This window comes from Nicotiana tabacum, chromosome 5 (assembly GCF_000715075.1).
Source record: "Nicotiana tabacum cultivar K326 chromosome 5, ASM71507v2, whole genome shotgun sequence".
NCBI classification, from domain to species: domain Eukaryota; kingdom Viridiplantae; phylum Streptophyta; class Magnoliopsida; order Solanales; family Solanaceae; genus Nicotiana; species Nicotiana tabacum.
Window position 1 is genome coordinate 49,221,453 of NC_134084.1, and position 24,485 is coordinate 49,245,937.

Consider the following 24,485-nt stretch of genomic DNA (forward strand, 5'->3'; position numbering starts at 1 on the left):
TGAAAGGATAATCTCAGAAGTCCAAAATAGACAGTATTTAAACGCGTGGACTTCAAGATCTTCTAGGAGTCCTGTGCATAGTAAGCTTCTTGTTTGATTCAAGGACTCCACAAGTTTTGGGACTTTGTCTCTTACTGATTTATTCGTATCTTCTTGGGCAAGAACCCTTATCACATGTAGCAGTCTTCTTCCACCGAACTCGGACTTGGATAGCTTTGAGATAAAGTTACTGTCTTGCACAGATGTTCAATCATCAACCTGAGGAGCTTGTCCTTTACCTTGAGGAGCTGCTTATTAGAACAGTTAAGCAGCTATGTTAAGAATCTGATTCTTCGAACATTGCATCTAAACAAACTTTGTTAATCATCAAAATTTCAATACGCAACGCAGTTAAACTCCATCAAAATTTATTTCTCACCGACTTTCGTGGAACCAAATCGAAACGCCATAAATCTACACATTTGTTGTCTCCAGACCTACTTTCCAAATCACAATAAATGCATTATAAGTGAGTGGCTGGCTTCTCCAATAAATATCAACATATCCCATGCACTACATACATCTGCCAATCTTTCTCTGCTCCTCAGCTCTGCCATTTCAGGTTCTTAGACTACTCAATTTTCTCTCTTTCTAGCTACTTATCCCTCCATCCCATAAAAATAAAAATAAAAACCCTCACCTTGCTTCTCTTTTCTCAAATGGTTCTTTTAGTTGTGTTTTTTTTTTTTCGAATGTATGTAAGTGATGGCTATTTTCTTCTTTGATTTGAATTTTGATCTTTTGTTTCTTTCCTTTGAGCTGCTTTCAGAGAACAAGTTAACTAAGACATGGCCTCTAATGTTTCGTCCGATCGTGACGTTAATCAGGTATGAACTCCTTTTTCCTATCTCCTTAGTACCTGATCAACCAAAAAAAAAAAAAAAAGTAGGTTCATTCGTTAGAGTATACATTTTTGGTTTTACTGTTTCTTGATTTCCACTTTGTTTCGAAATATACTATTCGATCACAGTCATTTTATAGGACATCTGGTCCACAAAAAATAGTACTAACACTTTCTACATTGAGAATATTCTTTAACTTTTACACTGAAATTTACAAAATAATTATAGTTTCTTGTGGTGGTAAAGTGCGGAATTATATTAGATATTGTATCTCATTACAAGTAGTAGGTGTGCTAGCAGTACAAGAGTATAACTTTTATACGATTAAACTATAAAGATTTTTCATTTAACACAAGCATGAACTCATCTGTTTCAATTATGTGATGTAGTTTGATTTAATATAAATATTAAAAAAGAAAGAATTTTAAATTTGTGGTCTAAGAACTTAAAATAAAAAAGTTTCTTTAGCTATAATCTATGTAGCTATAAAAGCTTGTCACTAAGATAAAATGAATAAAACAAAAAATTTAAAATTAAATTATTTTTAAATATAAAAATATGTGAGGTAAAATGAATAAAATAAAAAATTTAAATTTAAATTATTTTTAAATATAAAAATATGTGAAAATCTTGCAACTTGAGGCGGATGATGTAAGTGACTTATTACGACTAGTAAGATTACATCGATAGTGTATATTTAAATTTCAATGTTTATGTTTAAAGAGGGATTTTAATGATTACTTAGACCGCCTAAAATATTTATTGGGTAAATACACGTGTTATACACTCTCACCCTTTGCATCAAGATTGAGAAAAAATTACTCCCTTCGGTCCAAAATAAATGATTTTTTGGATGTTTTTACATAGATTAAGAAATTTATCTTTTTGCATTAATTAGCAATGGAATTGACCATATTAACCTTTACTATCTCACATAAACACTCCTAACACATATTCCAACACTAGCTACTCCAAAGATAATGTAGGAAAAAAATAATTAATTCATTCTTGAAATCTGGAAAAATTACTTATTTCGGACCACAAAAAAGGGCCAAAAAATCACTTATTTTGGACCGGATGAAGTATTTGATTGAAATAGATCTCGAGTAATGCACAAATACTAGGTAGCTCAAATGTCAAAGTGAAAGCATCAAACAACTTTTATTTGGCCTAAAGGAAAAACAAAGAATTTCCTCCTTTAAGTACAATCTCATTAATTGCAGACAAAAAGGGTGCAAATTTATTGCCAACTGTACTTTAGATCAAACATATGATGCTTTACTTTGTCTTAGTAGGCCATAAGTTTTGAAAGTTATTATTTTTTAAAAAAAATATTCAAATATGTATTTATTTAAAGAATTAATCTAGTTTTTGGAAATTTTTGAAAACTAAAACTTCAAATCTCAAATACAGCTTAAGACTTTTTTTTGGGTCAAATCACAATCATTTCGGACTTTTTAGCTGAAAAAATTAAGTAAAAAAAAGACTCTTTGACATGTTAAAACTTGCCCCAAAATTCATGTCCAAATATTTTTTTAATTTCACATCAAACTTCCCCAAAATCAACATTTTCAAAAAATATTTGGGAATCTATGTCCAAACAGATTTTTACTCTCTCGTGAAATTTTATTCACATGCCAAATTTAACTTATGCGAGGCTATTTATTACGTAATTGACAAGTAGATTTACGGGTCTCATTTGCTTATTTTGAGAAGATAAAATTATAAAAACAACATAAAATTTTATATTTTTCCTATTTAAGATGCTTAAACTAAGAACCATTAGAGAAATAAAATAATAGGGAACATGGTAATGGAATATCTGCAATAGAGAAGCTAAATAAATATTTGCAAACATGGTTTTTTCGACCGGCGCGAGAAATTTTAGAAGTTAAATGTATATATATATATATTCAAATTGAATAAGTATGGTAGCTAAATGATAATTGGCAGTTATATTTGAGAAGCTAAAATATTTATTCGAATTGGAAAAGTATGCTAAATGATAATTAAATATGCCAAAGAATATGAAAAATTGTTGCTGAATACAGTTGAATACAAATTCAAGATATTGACGTCATACATGTTTTTTCAAAGTTCACAGCGTCAACATGTAAATCCTCCATATTAGTTCCTCGCTTTTTCTTCAACATAAATGAACTGAATTCATTTTCCGAAACGGAACAAAAACGACCTGCCATAAATGGTTAGCTTCTTCATTGAAGATATTCTATTACCATGTTTATTATTATTATTATTATTATTATTATTATTATTATTATTATTATTATTATTATTATTATTATTATTATGGTCCTTTAAGTTGGCTTTTTAATTTAATCTCTTAAAGTAAGCAAATGGGATCTATAAGTTAACTTGTCAGTTAATAAAGAGCCTCGCATAAGTATGAATTGGTTAAAATTCATACTAATCAATTAAAGTTAATCCTTATTAATTCAAGAATGGGTGATCTCTTAACACACTTAGGGGTCGTTTGGTATGAGGTATAAGAAGATATAGTGCTGGTATAAAAATTTAATACTACCTTAATGCTTCGTTTGGTTAGCATGTATAAGTTATCACATGATTAAAAACTAACACCGGAATAACTTATACCTTATAGAGGGTGAGGTAATTAACCCTGGTATAACTTATACATTGTTCTTACAAATTATGCAATTGTCCTATTTAATACAACATACCAAACAATGGATAAAAAACAATCCCAGCATAACTTATACTAGTATAACTTATCCCGGCATAAGCCGTATTCAAACCAAACGACTCCTTAGTGTTTATGGATTGTTTTCGTTATAAATTTATTGCAGCAACTCTCTATTTTAAATCCTTAATTAAGTTTAACTATCCACTAAGGGCTCGTTTGGTACGAGAGATAAGAGATAATTAATATCGGGATTAAATTTTATATGAGTTTATCCCATATTTGATTGAAATAAAACTGTAGTATAATCTCGGGATTAGTTATCCGGGAATTATAATATTTTTTTTATCCCTGTGAAAAAGTAAAATAACTATGAATAATTAATTCTGAAATAATTAATCTTGGGATAATTTGTTTCGAACCAAACGACCCTAAAGGTATTACTGAAAGATCTTAATGATCAAAAGTACTCCCAACAAAATTGTGGCACTATTGCCCAGCGATTTCCTGGTGTATATGGACATTATGCTACAGCTTGTTATTAGCTATAATTCTTTTCTTAAGAAATGATACGTAGATAGAGAATATAAAAGGATTTAAAACTACAAAGATACTTGTAAAATTCATGACTTCTTATCAAAACCTTTCCTTCCCTTCACCTTTTCCCTATTCGGACCTACAACCCAGAAAGACAAAAGATCATTACAATATACGAGTTCAGTATTTGAAGTTTGTGAGTTTCAAACTTGATACCGAATATATATTTCGTTTTAATTTTTGGGTTTTTAATTAAATATCTATACATATTCAATAAATATCCTACTACAAATATAGAATCTAAATAAAAGCTAGTAGGTTCATTCCCACCCGTATGTAACATTGTAGTTCTGCCTTGTACATTCTGCAGGCCTCTTTATAACAACATCTATATAAAATTATAAATAAAAAATAATTTTGACGAAATGGGTTCAGTTGAACCCCCTTGATCCAATGCAGATTCACCCCCGATTATACGTATAGGTTGATGGTTTGAATTTGTTAAATTGATTCAGAACTATTATTTATTAAAATTAAGAAAGTAGCGTTTAGTCATTTTATTTATTAGTACGGTTTTCTTCTTTTCAAACAAATAAAAGAAAGCTTAATAAAGCATAGTACGACGTTAAGGCAGTCACATGATTAATCTGGCATTATAACATTACATTTGCCCATAATTCATTCAATTCCTTTTATTAATTTTCATTAATTTGCCAGGTGGTGTTTGAAGCTACGTCTTGCGTGCGCAAAGTCACTCTAAATAGACCAAGACAATTGAATTGTTTGACTTTCGAGATGGTATGTTTGAGCGTCTACTGATCATTATTCTGCTTTATTATATTTTATTTGAGAGAACAAGAAGAAATTATTATACGAGAAAAAGGAGATAAGGAAAAGAATATTATAGCCTTTTTGGTTTACGTTATTGTACTACTTTTTACGTACTTCTCCAACTCAAAATAGAAAATGGTTTACGTAAAGTTATTGCAATTTACCGTCCTTAATTACTCTCCTATATAATACATTAATCATATTTTACTATCGGCCAACCCCTTGGTACCTCTACCTTTGCAAAAAAATTTAAACCCAAGTTCTTTTTATTTTATACATAACTTTTTTGATCAGATTAATCTATATGCTCTTCTTGCAATATATAGAATTTTTTGAATGGACTAGACACCTTTTTTGATTAAAAACTATTTATATTTATTTAGTGGGAAAATCACATTGGTAATTGAATTTAATTACTCTGTAAGTTTGTTTTCGCGGCATTTTTCATTAGTAGTGATAATAGTTGTTAAAGAAGAAAGTGAATGCAGTTGAATGATACAACATAGTACTACAAATAAGTACTACAAATTCTGTTTTCTTCTTTTGAATTCTGCAGATTTCTCATTTGTTACGAACTTTCAAAGAGTATGAACAAGATCCACAAGTTAGACTTGTAATAGTAAAGGTAAATAACATTAATTAAACATGGTGATTTCTATTTACTATTCACTCTTTTTCTTACAACTCCAACAACCAATGCGATTTTTCATTTCAATGTAGGGAAAAGGAAAAGCATTTTGTGCGGGAGGAGACGTTGTTCGAGTGATACAATCCATGCTACGAGGTAATAACATAAAGCTCTTTTTTAATTCTTTTAACCTTCACTCTGGTTTGATAAATGCCAGAGATATTTACTCTAATCTAATTTAGTATGTATCCTCCTCCCTAATTCTGTGAAAAAATATGTTTTCATTTTTACATTTTAGTTTCTTGAACCTTAGAAAAATACTTTTTTTTTATATAATAAGCATCTCATAAAAAATATGTGTTATTAAATTATAGCTAATACGTCCATTTTTATGTTTTAAATATCTTGAATTCCATATTTGATTTTTTTTAATCTACAAATACCCTCCTGATTTCTATTATCAGTAGCATGAAGATTTTTATAGAAATATGGACATTAATTATGATAATAATTAGGGAGGTGAGTGCACGACTCCAAACCAAAAGCAAGTTGGTGTACACAACAAATTTAGAGGGAGGTCTATGAAACATGCTGTTAATATATTTATCTAGTGAAAGTTCATTTAGTTTTATTAAATTGCTATAGATGTACAAGAAATTCCCATTTTTAACATTAAACGTACATGTAACTTTATTTTTCAAGTATAAAGAATTAATTTCGTACTAAAATTCTGTGTTTCATCTCTTTCCTCATTTGTCAGGTGACTACCGTTCTGTTCTGGACTTTTACAGAATGCAGCTAACATTGGATTATTTGGTGGCAACATACAAAAAACCAGTGGTAAGCTTTGTTAATATCATAGAAAAATTAATAAAGGTGTCACTTATGATTTTATTTTGCGCTAATTATTTAAATCATAATCCATGTTAAATATGAAGGTTATCCTCATCAATGGAGCAGTTATGGGAGGAGGTGCTGGACTATCCATGAACGCAAAATTCCGAATCGTCACCGAAAATACGGTGCGTTTCGAAGACGTACAACTAATTTTCTTTATAGCCTTAAAATTACTTGGTTATATGTTTTTAGCCAAATGCCGTCACTATCAAGTATCAAGTATAAAAGGATACATTCAAAGTTTGTTAGAAAGATGACTATTGAGGTATTAGAATGGCCTTCTTAAATTTTTACTTAGCTATACTACTTTTGAAACTTATTTATTCTCATTATTGGAATATTAACTTAATTTATAATTAACCATTTTTATATATTTTAGTATTAAATAAGTAGCCTTTTAAGTGCCTTATAGAAGGCTCTTTCAAACTAGTCATCATAATAGTATGCGTGAGCATTTTCCTTTATTGTTTTCTTGGATGGTTTCTAATCTAATGTTTGTTCGTTTTTTAACGATTTGGAGCTTATTAATTCCCATGTTTGATATGTTTACAAAAAAAAAATAATAAGAAATGTTTGATATGTTTACTTTTAGTAGATTTTGGACAGTATATCATAATCGTTTCATTTATTTATGGATAATTAGGTGTTTGCCATGCCAGAAGCATCATTTGGACATCATCCGGATGTCGGAGCATCTTATTTTCTTTCAAGATTACCTGGCCATTTTGGTAAAGTAAACAAGACTTCGTTGTTTACGGTTATATCTTGTCAGCTTAAATTTAAAATATCCTCCATTAAGATCTCTAAATAGCTTTAGGTTATATAATAACAAATTTGTACAATCACATAACATGTATGCATGCATGACCATGTCTTCGACGTCACTTGAGTAAGTTTCATAAATTGCCACGTTAAATTATCATGTAGCAAATTCCTTAGCTGTCAACCCGCTCACCTAAGCCAAGGCAACACCGTGTTGCCAATGCCACTGCCTTGGCACTAAGCCGCCTTGTCTTAGAGCCTAGATCTTCCCCGCATTGTTGTGTCAAGCTTTCGTCCAGCTCACCTTATTCCTTCAAGATCTTGGCCTTTGCGTGCACACAGCCCACTTGTGCTTTAGTCTAGTCCGTCACACTTTTGCCTTGCAACAGTAGTGTAGTCCGTCACACCTTATTCTTGCAATAGTTTGTTGTCATTGACAATGCCCACATTGTCTTGTATGTTGATTGCCTCGCACATAGGCCAATGGCTAGACCATCATCAAATTTGTACTGAATGTAACATCACATACTACCATATGTCCCAACATGAATCTCAAAATCAACAAGAAACCCATGGACTCATCATTTAAAATATATTGCTTTTAGGAATATTATCATTTATTTATTTTTGTAATACGGGTGCTATTAGTTTTACATTCTTTGTTTTGGAAATTGTCATAAATTATGGAATTCTACACATTAATAAGAAAATAGTAGCTAACACTTGAATGGTTTATGTTTATGTATATGATTGATGTCTTATTTTTACTTTTGATTCATTGTTAACAGGAGAATACTTGGGACTAACAGGGGCAAAAATAAATGGGTCAGAAATGATTGCCTGTGGCCTTGCAACTCATTTTGTTTACTCAAAGGTATGATATAATTTTATAATTCTGTTCAACAAACTTAAATTAAAATAGATCCTATTGATCTTTGAGATATTATAACTTAAAATAATCTCAAAGTTATACCGTCATGGCTTTAAAGTTCTCGATGCACTCTATGTTGGTTTTGTGAAAGTCTTATTTCTTCCGCTCCATGTCATACGTATTATTCTTGACACTGGACATAATTTAAAAGAATTCTAGATATAGGTTTGACTTAGGGCTATCGAAAATCTTATCCTTTGATAGTCACAACCTAAATAGGGTTCAACCTGACCAAAACCTCGACCTCCTGCGCCAAGGGTCGGCTTAAGGCCAAAGCAAATAAAGCATTTTCTAGTAGCTAACTTGATGGTTTAAAAATATTTATAAAATATTAAAATATACGCAAGAAAAAGTAAAAAGAAAAAATTATTAATTATTTCAAAAACCTAGATAAATAAAATTTTATTTAACATATTTTAGGCCTCTTTATCTTGGCTTTTAGCTTTTGGCTACAACTTTTGTTGATCAGCCCCTGCTTGTGCCCTGTTCTGCCGAATCTCTATCTTGAGAATAGAAACATCCCTCGCAAGGTGATTTGTAGTAGAAGCTGACTATCTAGTCTGCTAACCTATTTATGGCTAAAATTTTTTGGAGTGTAGGACTGCCCCGCTTAATGTGCCCTAATATTCTACAATGAAACATACTCTAGTCTCTAGTCGACATTGACCTTAGTGAGGTTTGTCACACCTAAAAGGGGGTGCTGCTGTTAGGGCCAAACGTACAAGCATCTTATACGTGGTAAATAGAGTAGTGTTCTCACATAGACTAATGATTAACTATTAATTAAATTAAACTATTTAGGAATTATTCGTTCAAATAATTTTTCGAGAAGTGATTGTGATTTTAATTAACTATAACTACTACAAAAAAAAAAGTAAAGCAACTAAAGTACAAATATAACAAATAAGAAGGAAGGAAATACATGATCTTTACAAGTTAACAAGTAAGGACACGAATGACTAGCATGGTGGAAGGCTTATACTAAAGTGCAACAGAATAGATACAACATGAGTATAATATTTATAAAAGCAGGAAATAGGCATGGTATTTGCAAGTTAAGCAAGTAGAATGTATGAGCAACACAACAACAATTGAGATAGAGATCAATGACAGGACAATAGCAATAGATCACATCAGATCTATAATTATAATAATAACAGTTCAAGGTAAAGACATGAATGTATATAACGGAAAACTGATATCAAACATAATGCATGTCCCTCATCCTCGCCTGCACGGAAACACCCATCGTGCCATGACCTCACGGCATCACCCTTCGTGCTTTTACTCTCAATAATATGGCACGGCATCACCCTTCATGCTTTTACTCTCAATAATATGGCACGGCATCACCCTTCGTGTTTTACACTCTCCCTCACATGATAATGTATAAACAAAGGCACGACATCACCCTTCGTGTTTTACACTCTTCCTTACCAAGCATATGTATATCAATGACAAACAAGGCAGGAAGCATAAATAACATCAAGGAGAGTGTTTAAGTGAATATTCCAAATAAATCCCAATCACAACTTTCCAAGCCAACAATAGTTCAATAAACCCACAAGAACTTTATTATTCAAATACTTCCACAAATCTCACAAATGATCCACAACACAATTATAGAGTCTAGTATCTCAAGAATATCAGTTGTAGTAATGCAGTAATGATTTCGCATAGAGATGACCGAATTAGACACGTTAATGTATTCTCAGAATTTCTGTCAAGTTTGATTAAGTTATAATAAGCTTGGTCTTGATTTCTATCATTTAATAATATGTTCTTAGTATCTAAGAGTCAAGTAATGCATGAAGCAGGAGGTCACGAAATTCTACAAAACATAAATGTAACATAATCCACCCCCAAGCATGATTAACCCTGGCACATACATATACGCCCGTCACCTCATATATGTATCACCCCCACATGTGGCAAACAAAATAGGAGGAAAAATTCCCTCAAGAATGCTAGGCAAAACACTTACCTCGATTCAGCTAACTCAATACTCAAATTAGCTTTCCCTTTACAAATTCACCTCTGCTCGGCTCAATCTAGCCAAAGACGACTTAAATACATCAAACAATGCAAGAGAAAATAATTTCAATTTACAAAGCTATGACCCATATTCAATTTGCAAAAAGTCAATGAAAGTCAACTCCCCGGGCCCGCACCTCTAAACCATATAAAATTTACAAAATCCGAACACTAATTCCAATACAAGTTCAACCATACAAAATTTATCAAGTTCTGATACCAATTCGTCCTTCAAATCATCAATTTAAATTTTGAAAGATTTTACAGCTTTTCCCCAAATTTTCCTTTAGATTCTCATGAATCAGATGTTAAATCTTATATATAGTCATGAAATGTAGTTGGGAAATGATTAAAGGTACATACCCAATGATTTGGTATGAAAATTCCTTCACAAAATCGCCTCTTCTCGGACCTAGGGTTCAAAATATGAGAAAATGAAGCTAAGTCCCTAAATGTGAGTCTTAATACCAATCTCAGACGTCGCATTTGCAACATCAGGATTGCAAATGCGATCCTTGCAAATGTGACAAAAGTATCGCAAAAGCAAAGGCTGACCAGCCCTACTCAGGTTGCAAATGCGACAGAAGACTCGCAAATGCGAGCTCTGCATCTTTCGCAAAAGCAAAAGTTGGCGTCGCAAATGCGGAACTGCTATCGGAAATACAATGATGCTTTTCGCAATTGCGAACTCCGTAGCCCCAGCCCATCTTCGCAAAAGCGATAAATATCTCGCAAATGTGATGGAAATCTCATAAATGCGAGAACAGAGACACAGCACAGCTGAACCTTCTTCCAACACTCTGAAACGCGTACGAAACTCATCCGAGCCTTTGGGGCTCCAAACCAAATATCTACGCAAGTCTGAAAATATAACACGAACTCGCTCACGCGATCGGAATACAAAAATAACAAATAAAACCACGAATCGGATGCCAAAACACATGAAAATCATCATGAACTTCAAGAACTTCTAGAATTGCAACCAAGCGTCCGAACCATACCAAATCGACTCTGAATGGTACTAAATTTTGCACACAAGTTCCATATGACGAAGCGAACCTACTCAAAGCTTCAAATAACGCATAACAACCTCGAAATGAGGAATCACACCTCATGTCAAAATCAATGAACTTTAAAACTTTAACTTCTACAACTGATGCCGAAACCTATCAAATCACCTCCGATTAACCTCAAATTTTGCACACAAGTCACATTTACCATTATGGCCTATTCCATTTTCCGTAATCAGAATCCGACCCTGATATCTATATTACTACATATTGATGACAAAGCACAATCTCGGCATGCGCCGTATAATGAAAGCTATATATACACAACAAAGAAGGCAGGGAATATTCGTTCCCCCTTTTTTCCAGCAGCTATGGTCCGGCGGTCTCCTCCTCATCATTCTCATCATCGGACATCAGGTACTTGGCATCGAACTCCTCTCCTTTGGCTTTTTCTATCTCCTCCAAAAGATCAAAGCCTCTACCATGAATCTCCTCTAGGGTCTCCCTCCGGGATCTGCGCCTCTCGTAATTGTTTGCACGATCGAGGGTCTTCTTCAGCTCAGCCTTAGCGGCACTCTTTGAATGAGCCGCCATTTTTTCCCCTTGGTATTATTCATTACAACCTCGGCCCGGACATTCACCACCTCGATTTTTGCCCTTGATAGCTCGGATGAGAGTCTCGCAATCATCTTCACCCGAGCGGAATCATTCGCACGGGCAACCTGAATTTGCGCCTCAAGAACGGATGTCACGGCCTGAGCCCTCTCTTTGGCCTCATAATGGGCACTAACACGCGCTTGCAACTCAGTGAATTCACATTTGGCTTTGTCGACCTCGCCCCAGAGTTGTTCTAGCTCATTCGCCTTGCCCTTTAATTGAAACAGCAACAAGTCAAAAACGGCAAGACAAAAAAGGGAATACGGGCCAGCGCAAAATGTAGAATACCTATTTCTCCAAGAGGGCCTCCCGGGCATGGCTTCGGTCTACCCCACGCTGTAAAGAAACGTGCTCACTTTCCTTTGCCGCATAGAGAAGTTTGAGGGATTTTTCCCTTTCTCGAGCCTCCCGCAACGGGGCCTCGCAACGAAGCAGTTTGGCTTTGAGCCTATCAAAAGCCTGAAGAAGAAAAGCCAGGCGAGTAAAGGGAAGAAAAAGGAGCACGGGGCAGAACATCCCTACCGCAGCCGAAAACTCACCACAAGGCCAAGACGATGAGCCTCGTCGAGGGCCGAAGCAACATCCGATGGTGCATCAATCACAAAAGCTTGTTGGCCGACCAAATCGCTTCCCTTCAACCGCTGCAGCTAAGCCGCCTCACCACAAGCCTTCTCACACCACGGAGCACCTTTCCTTTTGCCAATGCTCCTTGATTCCGGGCCAACAATCTCTCCTTCTCCCTCGGGGAACCCAGTCTCGCCTCGAATGAACTCCTGACAGCTGAGATAGAGGAATCAGGAGAATCAGCAAAAGGGAATCCATCCTTAAAAAGAGGGAACGCTAGGTGCCTACCATAATGTTTCTTCTCCCATCTCCCTTTTGAAAGATCTCGCCACCGGCGCCTATCATGAGCCCATCAAACTGCCAGCCTACGAGACCATTCGGCTAAATTAGGGACCTCACCGGGCAACCAATGAGTTGTTGTAAACAAAGGATAGGAAGACATCATTATGGGGCCAACCTCATATGAAGAGAAAGACAGTTCGAACAGAGTGCTTACGTACGGAGTTCCATTTCTCAGGAAACGGTAAAAATTCTCTAAAGATAATGTCGGTCGTCCGGACTCGAACGAACTGACTCATCCATCCACGGTCCTCATTCTCCTCATTGTCGATCGTAGAAGCTCGAGTGGACCTACGCTAGAGAGCAACTAGGCCCCGGTAACGTAATGGCCGGTACAACCTTATGAGGTGACTGAGGGTAAACTCTATCCCAGCCTTATCAGCATAATATCATATCGACCGCACTATCCTCGAGAGAAAGGGATGAACCTGCACCACCGTTACTTGATACCTTCTACAGAAATCAAGCACAACCCGGTCCGGGGAGCCCGCCACGAGAACATAGGTATACACACTCAAGAAACCCTCAACATACGTTATGACACTCTCCTCGGGGGAAGGTACTTGTAGAATCATGCTTTCCCCCATCTGCACTCTCTCCTGATCACCCCGAGGTTCTCCTCCCTCACCGATGAAATAATCCTCGACACGTGCTCTCAATGGCCCGGATCATTGGGAGGCTTCCCCGATGTGGCGACCCTCTTCGAGGCAGCGCACCCCGGGACTCGCTCCCCCGACATCGGGGGAGAGCCGCTGGTGCCAACCAAAGGTGGAACACAAGAAGGAATCCCCTTCATCCGAGGATCAGGTGTCGAAGCAATGTCCATGACTACGACAGAATAATCAAAAGAAGAGGAGGATCCAGGCAAAAAACCTCCTGAAGCAAAGAAGTAGAGGGACTCGCACAAAGCGCCAGGCTCTACAGAGGAGATAGGCTTATCAAAGACTACAAAATCGCCGCTTGAAGGGCGGATAGACAAATATATAGGGGCCAGGCAGCAACTACTCAATTGCCCAAGAAGGCCAATTAATTCTGGCCGCATTAATGTCACCTTCTCCTTGGGGAGTGCATAGGAAGAATAATCCTGGGCTCCCATATAATTCATAAATTCAAGGGACCTCGGGAGATCCCCGACGTCACAAATATCGGTTCGGAGGAGCTACCGACTCAACCTCAGGACATGGCTAGTCTTGGGGACCCCGGTCCGTCCTACGAAAATGCTCCAAAGGGCCGATGCTCGATGCTCGGAAGCAAAAAAAGAGGGAAAGCAGCAAGAAGGACTGGCCGAATAAAAGCTCCTTTCGTACATTGACAAAAAGGAAAAACAGTTTTACATTATTCGTCTCCCTGGAGGGAGAACACATGGAATAAAAAAGAAGGCATACAAAAAAAGACTCAGAGACTACTCCTCGCCACTATCATCTTCACCCCTATCGGGGGCAATCAAGAGCGCTAATCTTCCCTCCGTCACGCGAAACTCCTCCAGGCCAGTAGACAGCTCGAAGCCTCTAGCCTCGAGTTCTTCCAGGACCTCCCTCTTCGCCTCCGCTTTGGCATGTTCAACAGCTAGGACCAGTTTCTGCTCAGCTGCCAGGGATATGTCACGAACCATTGCATGTGCTGTGGCCGCATCCTCCTTATAAGCGGCAGCATCTCGTTCGGCCTCAGAATTAGCCGCGGCCAAAGTAGCAATCTCCCTTCGAGTGTCCGAGAGAAGGCCCCGAGATGTCACCAATTCCCCGGTCACAGTCTCGCTTCGCTCCTTCAGCCCGGATATCTCTGCTTCTAATTGACTAATCCGCGAGCTGCTCTGCTCAACCTACAATGAAGGGCAAGATAGTGAATATGTGAATACAGAACATGTGTGGATACGGATTAAAAGAGCAGGTATGAGCAAGGCAGAATACCTGAGCAGCAAGAGCGGCCTTCTCCTGGAGCGCCGCCTCCAAAGAGGCCCGAAGCTCCCCCAACTCTTTATCTCCCCGGGTGCCACGAGCCTCCGAGTATTGTCGCTTTGAAGCAATGTTATTACGCTCCTTCTCGTGGCAAGAAAGTTCCCCATGAAGCCGAAGGATGTCATGATCATACATCTCGTTATACTGCGGCACAACGAGAAAGTTAAGAAAGATGACGAATAATGCCCGAGAGCGAAAAGAGACGCGCAAGGAAAAATTGTCACCTACTACAGGGACTTCTCCACCGCTTTGACGACGCCAGAGACGTCGAGATCAGCTCTGTCGATTACGCCATAAAAATGTTGGCAATGAATCCTCCCCCTCTGAAAGGAGTACCAACCATGGCGCCGATCATCCTTTCGGCATCCCTCAGCTCTCCTGATGAGACTGGAAAGTTCTGAATAAGATTGTTCGAGTCACCGATTTCTCCAAATAGCAACCCACGTTCTTGGAAAACCCCGAACCCCGACCCATCAAGACCAACGGTCCTGCTGGAAGAAGCTACATCAAATCCGGCCGCACAATTTGAAGTTACATCAACGTCTTCTTCGAGGACCCCCGGCTCCGTAGCCCTTCCGGACCCAGCCATCCCAAACTCAGCAGCCTCCGACCTAGACGCCTGTAAATCTCTCATGCTGGACCGCATTCTCCTCTTCAAAGGACTTTCATCATCATCCTCCCCCTCGGCATCGGGGTTCAACCCGGAGGTTAGGGCAGCAGTTTCATCAGGACGAGCAATGGCCGCCCTGTCTTTCCTTTTCTTATTCATATCAGGCTCCAAGGCCTCTGCTTCACCGTCGAGGGGTGGCCTCATCTGCATATTCTCGCCAAAGCCTATACCAACGCAATAAATGCGATACGTTGTTGCTTGGAGCTCAGAGGAAAATACAAAATATGGAGCACGATGTCGCACCTCCTTTTTACCGCGCCCGCGGGGCGCGTGGGGAGTTTTCTCCAATTAAAGGACAATCGAAACGGGATTTATTTAATTATTTAAGAGTCGCCACCTGGGAATTTTAAGGCGTCCCAAGTCACCAATTTCAATCCCTGAATCGAGGAGAATATGACTCTGTTTATTATTCTGCGAACCAGAAATCCTGAGTAAGGAATTCTGTTAATCCGGAAGAAGGTGTTAGGCATTTCCGAATTCCGTGGTTCTAGCACGGTCGCTTAACTGTTTTTATTATTGGCTTAATTATCTTGATTTTTATTAAATATATTGATGTTACATGATTTTACTACCGCTTATACTTATTGTGATTGAAGACCCTTCTTTGAATCGAATTACTCGTACGTATATTCGTGTTATAAATTTAAAAATGCGGAATTGTGTCACGCGTACGTGTACACGATAACTTTTGGTAAGATATTTATTAAACAATCATTTTTCGAAATTGTGTCGAATCAAGAATATTTGTTTTTTTTTCTTAAATAGTGAACCGTACATCTCGGGTTTTTATGAAATTGATTTAACGCCTTTGGAAAAATCCTTTTATTAAATATTCGCTCGAAATTGCGCGTACACATAATCCGAATTTTTTGCTTTTAAAAATATAATCAGGGTACGCGAACGTATCCCTAATTGCGCAAAATATTTGTAATGATATTAGGGATTTTTCCACAAATTGTTTATTATATTATGAGAAATCTTCATTTAAGATACCCTTTAATTCTTGAAAAAGAATTCGCAATTTATTGAATGTTGCCCGTTGATTATAATTTCCGCATATAACATGTTCATCCAAGACTATTCAAATTCAAAATAAAGAATAAGAACATGATTAATACTATTTTTCACAAATACAACATATATATCTACATGCCCAATAATGAATTGTATATGAAACTAAAAATGATTTATAAAGGGAAGAATATTTTTTTTTAAAGAACTTTTATTATTTCTATTTAGTGCAAGTCCTATTTTTAATTGTCGTTGATAAAAGTGTTGCAATTTGTATATCTCATCTTATTCTCATATACGTGCTTTTAATCTAATAGGCCTAATTATTTATTTAGGATGGTAAATAGGCATCAAATTGATAATAAAGGGAATTATTGTACAAATTAATTAACAACATTGCTTTACATGCCACCTATTTGTATGTCTTGAAACATTCGTAGCACTTTAACATCGTAATGAGCCATAACAACTCAACTTACTATCCACTAATGGTTCTATAAATACCTGTTATCATACCACATAAGAATGTACAACTTATATCATTCCATCCATAACTAAATCAAGTATAAGAATAAACTAGCAATATAGTTTTGATATTTTTACTCCATTCTAACAATGCCATAAGGCCTAGTAAATAGCCAATCTTTATGTCATGTTTCTTGCCTTGACAGTTCAAATATAATTAAACTAATGAGATGAAGGACTAACATTATTACAAAGCTTTATACGAACTTTCAAAGTAAGACAATTAGCTCATAGCTATCAAATTGAATTCACTACTAATTAACTAACATGAAACAAAAAAATGAAATTTAAACTGATGAACTTGGACAAAATAAAAAAAAAATCAATTCAAGCTTCATTGATGAGTCATGTTGAATCTCTTTCCAACTTAAAATTTAAAAGACATGTACCTGAAAATGAAGGTAGAAGGAGTAAATTTCAGCAGTAGCAGCAGTAACAAAATCAATGGAATAGCAGTCTTTCCACAGGTTTGAGCAACAATAAGACCCGAAGAACTCAGATGCACAGTGACAGTACTTTGAGGAAGTTTCAGGTTTTTAACTGAACAACGATATTGAACAAATCCGGACAGATTTAATGAAGAGAATGATATTTCTGATTCTGAGACTTGGAACAAAACCGACTAAAAAATTTCAATTTTTAAACACAGAATCAATTTCAATACTAACTTCCGATGTAGAATTCTGTTTTAATGTTTCTGTTTTCCTTTCTTTCTATCTTCCTTTTCAGATTTCTGTTTCTGCTTGATTTTCCTCTTTCAATCTCCTAAAATCTACCCAAGATCTCAATTTTCCTTGTTCTAATCTCTCTGAAAACTGAACTTTAAAATTTCTGTCTGAAAACTGATTTCTCTCTTTCTGAAAACTCTTAAGGTTTGTCTAAATTCTGTTCTGAAAAAAACTCTTAAACTCTCTTCAAGTTTTCTGAAAAAACTCCCTTTTTTAAATCAGTCCCCATTCCCCTCTATCTTATACAGGTCTGTCCCCCCTTTTTAAGTGCTGCCCGGACCCCCTTTTATCTTTTAAAAACAGAAAAAATTCCATTAAAATCTGCTTTTACTACTTTAAATCCCATCAAGTTAACTTTTTCCTGATTTCTAGCAGCCCATTATCCCTTGTTCCTCATTAGTATCATTAACTAATAGCCATTAACATACCACTTTCAGCCCTCTATTATATCATATTACCTCACTGTTTCATTACCAGTAGTACCCCTGAAAACCTACTGTTATTACTGAAAAATCAGAACCCACTGTAAAATAGATTCTATAATCTGTATAAACTTAATTATCCTTCTGATTTATAGCTATAACCAATCCTATGATTTTGAGACAGTATATCACATTTCTAATAACTGATTGACAAGAACTGAATTTAAACAGGGGATTCTCAACTGAACACTGAATAAAACACCCTTAACATTACACAGAACATGCAGGATTATTTCAACTGAAATTCAAAACTGAACTAAAAGCAAACAAATACAGGAGCATTGTCAATATACTGACAATGCCCTGTTCAGAAAACAATATATACATACCATTGACAAACTTTCTGAATTATTAAAAGAGAATAAATTAATTGGGAAGAACTAATTGACTGAGTTCAATGACAATAAATAATTCCAAACGGATAAACAGGGTATTACAAACAGCATTAATGGCAATAAGAATTTACAAAACAATTAATCGACGAACTTAATCGAGTCGATTACACATATTATGACCATTCGTAAACAATAGAAACAATAGTATGATTCTGATCCAATAGACGAGTATGAGACAGTATAACAGAATTGACTAAAAAATATGAAAAATTAAACAGACTAATGAAAACAAACATAGAATACTCATAGAATGCTCATAAGAAACAGAAATTACCTCTGAACCTTTAAATTCAAATGAACTCAACTCGACTTGGATTTGGACTTTGTTTGAAATCAAACAGACCTTAGTCGAAGTATTTTCCACTGAAAATACTTCGACTAAGGTCGATTAAACCTCAATCTTTATTCAATCTGGACAGAATCCAAAAGTTTGGTATTTTAGGGTTCTTGAAAGTTCGATTTGGGACTTACTCATTTCTGGTTAGATTCGAGGGAAACCAAAGATGTTCTAGGCACGAGGGAGGTCAGGGGGTTAACTGGTGTGGGTTTGAAGTAGGTTGGGATAAGGTCAGGTTGTACTCGAATCTTCAAATGAAGATTCGAGTAGTTCCAGTATGATTCGAACCATGCAACTAACAGATCCATGATGAGGGTATCTAGGGGAAGTTGTGGTGTTATTTTGGAAGCCATCGGAGAAGATCAGGTTTTCAGGCCAACCTTCGATTTAAGATTCGAAGAGTTGGGGCCTGATTCGAAGGAAACTAAGGTCATATTCGTGTAGAGGATGTTCAGGGGATCTTAGGGTGTTATTTTGGTGACCGGCAGTGTTGATACCGCCGGGTTTCAGGCTTTGGGGTCTTAGGGCGGCTAGGGTTAGGTGGGAGGGTCTGAGGAAGATGGTGAACAGTAAGAGGAGGGGGGGTGTTCAGTTAGGGGCCGGGGTAGGACTTGGGACTTATATAGGGGTGGGGTGGATTGGTATTGTCCGTCCGATCAAGTAAGATGAAGGGCCAGGATCAATCCACTAATCCAAACGACGTCGTTTGGTTTAACGTTGGGGTCGGACTGAGTCGGGTCACTGGATCGGGTTACGGGTTACGGGTAAAGGTGATGAAATCGCGTCCGTTGGTTGGATTTGATCCAATGGTCCTTGATAAATGTGGCCAAACATCGTCGTTTGGTCTTGGCTTTGGACTGGACCGGACTTGGGCTGCCTGGATTGGGCTAAAGGGGTAATTTGGCTTGGGCTTGGATTTAAATCCAGGTCCGATTTTTATTCCTTTTTCAACTATTTCATTTTTCTAATTTAAATTTCCAATTTTAATTATAAAACAATTTTAACTTCACAAAAATATATTAATTACTCTATAACAATTATTTAACACATAGACAAAACATCAATCACACAGTGAAATATTTAAAATAGAACTATCGCATATTTTTGTGATTTTATTTAAATTATCTTTTAAATGCATAATTAAATCCTATATGCATGCAACATGTATTTTATTTTATTTTTCATTTTATTATGACAAAGTAAACATTTACGGACATAACACAAATATTTAATACCACGCAAATTCAAAAATTACACAGTAAAAGAAATTTATTTTATTTTTTGATTTATTTTGGAGTAGTTTTCGTTAAGGCAAAAATCACGTGCTCACAGCTGCCCCTCTTTGTGCGGAAACTCGAAGAGTTTTCGTGCAAAGATAAAGTGAGCGGATACGAGCGATTTTTGCCCGTTCGAATACTCCGTGGAAGCATTTTTGAAAGATTTGACCGAACCTCTGCTTCAAAGGTTTCCTACATATCCTTGGCTATAAAGGAATCAAGTCAATGTAGTTCGAGAAGGTTTGGGTAGCTGGGACTACCGTGGGACTGCGATGTTACTACTGTTTCGTGCTGTTTTTACTGCTTGCTGACCTCCTTATTACACCTTACTTCCAAGGTAATACAAAAAGCTAAACTAGACTATGGTACATGAATTATAAAATCTTATCTAGATTATGCCCTTGCGTTTCTTGTTGTCTTGATTTCTTGGTGACTCTTGGGCGTTTGGCTTATTCCGTATTCCTTTTCATTGTGTCCCGTATTTCTTTCATCTGTTTGGGACTCTTGTTGTTTCTTGCTGGGGATTCTGTTGGACTCCTCTGCTTTATTGATTCTAAGTGTGCTCCTTTCATATGAGCGGGCTTTTGATTTCAACACTTCAATTGCATTCCCTTGTTCTTCAGGTGGGTGCCTGACTGCTTCTTTTCTTTCTTCATCCTCATTCTCCAGGTGGATGCCTGACTTCTTTTTAACTTATTCATCCTCGTTCTCCAGGTGGATGCCTGACTTCTTTAATTCTCATCCTCATTCTCCAGGTGGATGCCTGACTTCTTCTTTTCTTTGTCCTCATTCTCCAGGTGGACGCCTGACTTCTTTAATTCTCATCCCCATTCTCCAGGTGGACGCCTGACTTCTTTAATTCTCATCCTCATTCTCCAGGTGGACGCCTGACTTCTTTAATTCTCATCCTCATTCTCCAGGTGGACGCCTGACTTCTTTAATTCTCATCCTCATTCTCCAGGTGGACGCCTGACTTCTTTAATTCTCATCCTCATTCTCCAGGTGGACGCCTGACTTCTTTAATTCTCATCCTCATTCTCCAGGTGGACGCCTGACTTCTTTAATTCTCATCCTCATTCTCCAGGTGGACGCCTGACTTCTTTAATTCTCATCCTCATTCTCCAGGTGGATGCCTGACTTCTTTAATTCTCATCCTCATTCTCCAGGTGGACGCCTGACTTCTTCAATTCTCATCCTCATTCTCCAGGTGGACGCCTGACTTCTTCAATTCTCATCCTCATTCTCCAGGTGGACGCCTGACTTCTTTAATTCTCATCCTCATTCTTCCAGGTGGATGCCTGACTTCTTCAATTCTTCATCCTCATTCTCCAGGTGGACGCCTGACTTCTTTAACTTCTTCATCCTCATTCTCCAGGTGGACGCCTGATTTCTTCAATTTCTTCATCCTCATTCTCCAGGTGGACGCCTGACTTCTTTAATTCTCATCCTCATTCTCCAGGTGGACGCCTGACTTCTTCAATTCTTCATCCTCATTCTCCAGGTGGACGCCTGACTTCTTTAACTTCTTCATCCTCATTCTCCAGGTGGACGCCTGATTTCTTCAATTTCTTCATCCTCATTCTCCAGGTGGACGCCTGACTTCTTCAATTCTCATCCTCATTCTCCAGGTGGATGCCTGACTTCTTCAATTCTCATCCTCATTCTCCAGGTGGACGCCTGACTTCTTCAATTCTCATCCTCATTCTCCAGGTGGACGCCTGACTTCTTCAATTCTCATCCTCATTCTCCAGGTGGACGCCTGACTTCTTTAATTCTCATCCTCATTCTCCAGGTGGATGCCTGACTTCTTCAATTCTTCTTCCTCATTCTCCAGGTGGACGCCTGACTTCTTTAACTTCTTCATCCTCATTCTCCAGGTGGACGCCTGATTTCTTCAATTTCTTCATCCTCATTCTCCAGGTGGACGCCTGACTTCTTTAATTCTCATCCTCATTCTCCAGGTGGACGCCTGACTTCTTCAATTCTTCATCCTCATTCTCCAGGTGGACGCCTGACTTCTTCAATTCTCATCCTCATTCTCCAGGTGGACGCCTGACTTCTTCAATTCTCATCCTCATTCTCCAGGTGGACGCCTGACTTCTTCAATTCTCATCCTCATTCTCCAGGTGGACGCCTGACTTCTTTAATTCTCATCCTCATTCTCCAGGTGGATGCCTGACTTCTTCAATTCTTCATCCTCATTCTCCAGGTGGACGCCTGACTTCTTTAACTTCTTCATCCTCATTCTCCAGGTGGACGCCTGATTTCTTCAATTTCTTCATCCTCATTCTCCAGGTGGACGCCTGACTTCTTTAATTCTCATCCTCATTCTCCAGGTGGACGCCTGACTTCTTCAATTCTTCATCCTCATTCTCCAGGTGGACGCCTGACTTCTTTAACTTCTTCATCCTCATTCTCCAGGTGGACGCCTGATTTCTTCAATTTCTTCATCCTCATTCTCCAGGTGGACGCCTGACTTCTTTAATTCTCATCCTCATTCTCCAGGTGGACGCCTGACTTCTTCAATTCTTCATCCTCATTCTCCAGGTGGACGCCTGACTTCTTTAACTTCTTCATCCTCATTCTCCAGGTGGACGCCTGATTTCTTCAATTTCTTCATCCTCATTCTCCAGGTGGACGCCTGACTTCTTCAATTCTCATCCTCATTCTCCAGGTGGATGCCTGACTTCTTCAATTCTCATCCTCATTCTCCAGGTGGACGCCTGACTTCTTCAATTCTCATCCTCATTCTCCAGGTGGACGCCTGACTTCTTCAATTCTCATCCTCATTCTCCAGGTGGACGCCTGACTTCTTTAATTCTCATCCTCATTCTCCAGGTGGATGCCTGACTTCTTCAATTCTTCTTCCTCATTCTCCAGGTGGACGCCTGACTTCTTTAACTTCTTCATCCTCATTCTCCAGGTGGACGCCTGATTTCTTCAATTTCTTCATCCTCATTCTCCAGGTGGACGCCTGACTTCTTTAATTCTCATCCTCATTCTCCAGGTGGACGCCTGACTTCTTCAATTCTTCATCCTCATTCTCCAGGTGGACGCCTGACTTCTTCAATTCTCATCCTCATTCTCCAGGTGGACGCCTGACTTCTTCAATTCTCATCCTCATTCTCCAGGTGGACGCCTGACTTCTTCAATTCTCATCCTCATTCTCCAGGTGGACGCCTGACTTCTTTAATTCTCATCCTCATTCTCCAGGTGGATGCCTGACTTCTTCAATTCTTCATCCTCATTCTCCAGGTGGACGCCTGACTTCTTTAACTTCTTCATCCTCATTCTCCAGGTGGACGCCTGATTTCTTCAATTTCTTCATCCTCATTCTCCAGGTGGACGCCTGACTTCTTTAATTCTCATCCTCATTCTCCAGGTGGACGCCTGACTTCTTCAATTCTTCATCCTCATTCTCCAGGTGGACGCCTGACTTCTTTAACTTCTTCAATTCTCTATCGGGTATTTCCTGACACAAATATTATACTTGCCCCTGTTTTAAATCAAAGAAAACTTCGTTAGTTTAAAGCAGGGTGGTTGGCTGTGGTATTCTTGCAGATGGTGATGCTTCTCTTCGTCTCTCTTTATTGCCTTGGAATGGTTGAAAAGACTGTTTTGTCCTTGTAATTGATCCTTGACTATAGGATTCCCCTCTGTATGTTTTCCTTCAAAAACCTTTTAACTGTAATCATATGCCCCTTCTGACTTTGCTGATCCACTTTTGATTTCACCTTTCTTACACCCATATTTTATCTCCCACCTTTCGTGGTTGTATTTTGTAACCTTGAATCTTGGTAGTATACCTTGACATTCCTTCTTATTTGTTTGGAATAAAACTTATCTCAAAGCTTGGAGAAAGTAAGATTATTAGTAGCGAAATACGCTGATTTCGACAATTATAGAATGAAAAGAAGAATCCAATTTTTGGATGACCGTTGGAAAAGGAATAAAGGACTTATCTGATTGGAATTACTGGCACCAATGATCAGGGTATGCATTTCGGATTACTCAACCCAGTCTTTTAATCAATCTCCTTTCAATTGTTTCAAGGAGTTTTCATCGATAAATTTTCCTCATTTTTCACTTCTTCACTTCTTTTTCGCCTTATGGTGCCTACGAAGGTTTTCACCAATAAGACTCTCTCATTTTACCTTTCTCTCAACTTCCGTCGCCTTATGGTGCCCGTGTGGGTTTTCACCTATAAGACTCTCTCATTTTTACTTTCTTTTCTTGTTTGTACCAGAGTGTTATGAACCACTTCATTTGCTTGCCACAACATTTTTCTAAGATTGATCGAAAGGTCTTTTTGGTACGGGGTTAGAAATGGAAAAGGTATTAAAAGCTAAATAGATTTGGTATGGGTTTACAA

At 37.6% G+C, this 24,485-nt stretch overlaps 1 protein-coding gene across 1 annotated transcript in view; it reads left to right on the plus strand.

The window, feature by feature from the left end:
- Window positions 1–512: 512 nt before the first annotated feature.
- The window catches only part of LOC107828549 (putative 3-hydroxyisobutyryl-CoA hydrolase 3), a 50,536-nt gene continuing 26,563 nt past the window's right edge, over window positions 513–24,485 (plus strand). The window contains exons 1-9 of the mRNA XM_075253529.1: window positions 513–601; window positions 809–866; window positions 4,798–4,878; window positions 5,468–5,536; window positions 5,632–5,695; window positions 6,300–6,379; window positions 6,478–6,561; window positions 7,080–7,164; window positions 7,987–8,072. Coding sequence (XP_075109630.1) covers window positions 828–866; window positions 4,798–4,878; window positions 5,468–5,536; window positions 5,632–5,695; window positions 6,300–6,379; window positions 6,478–6,561; window positions 7,080–7,164; window positions 7,987–8,072 — 588 coding nt within the window. The 5' untranslated portion in view covers window positions 513–601; window positions 809–827. The remainder of the gene's footprint in view (window positions 602–808; window positions 867–4,797; window positions 4,879–5,467; window positions 5,537–5,631; window positions 5,696–6,299; window positions 6,380–6,477; window positions 6,562–7,079; window positions 7,165–7,986; window positions 8,073–24,485) is intronic.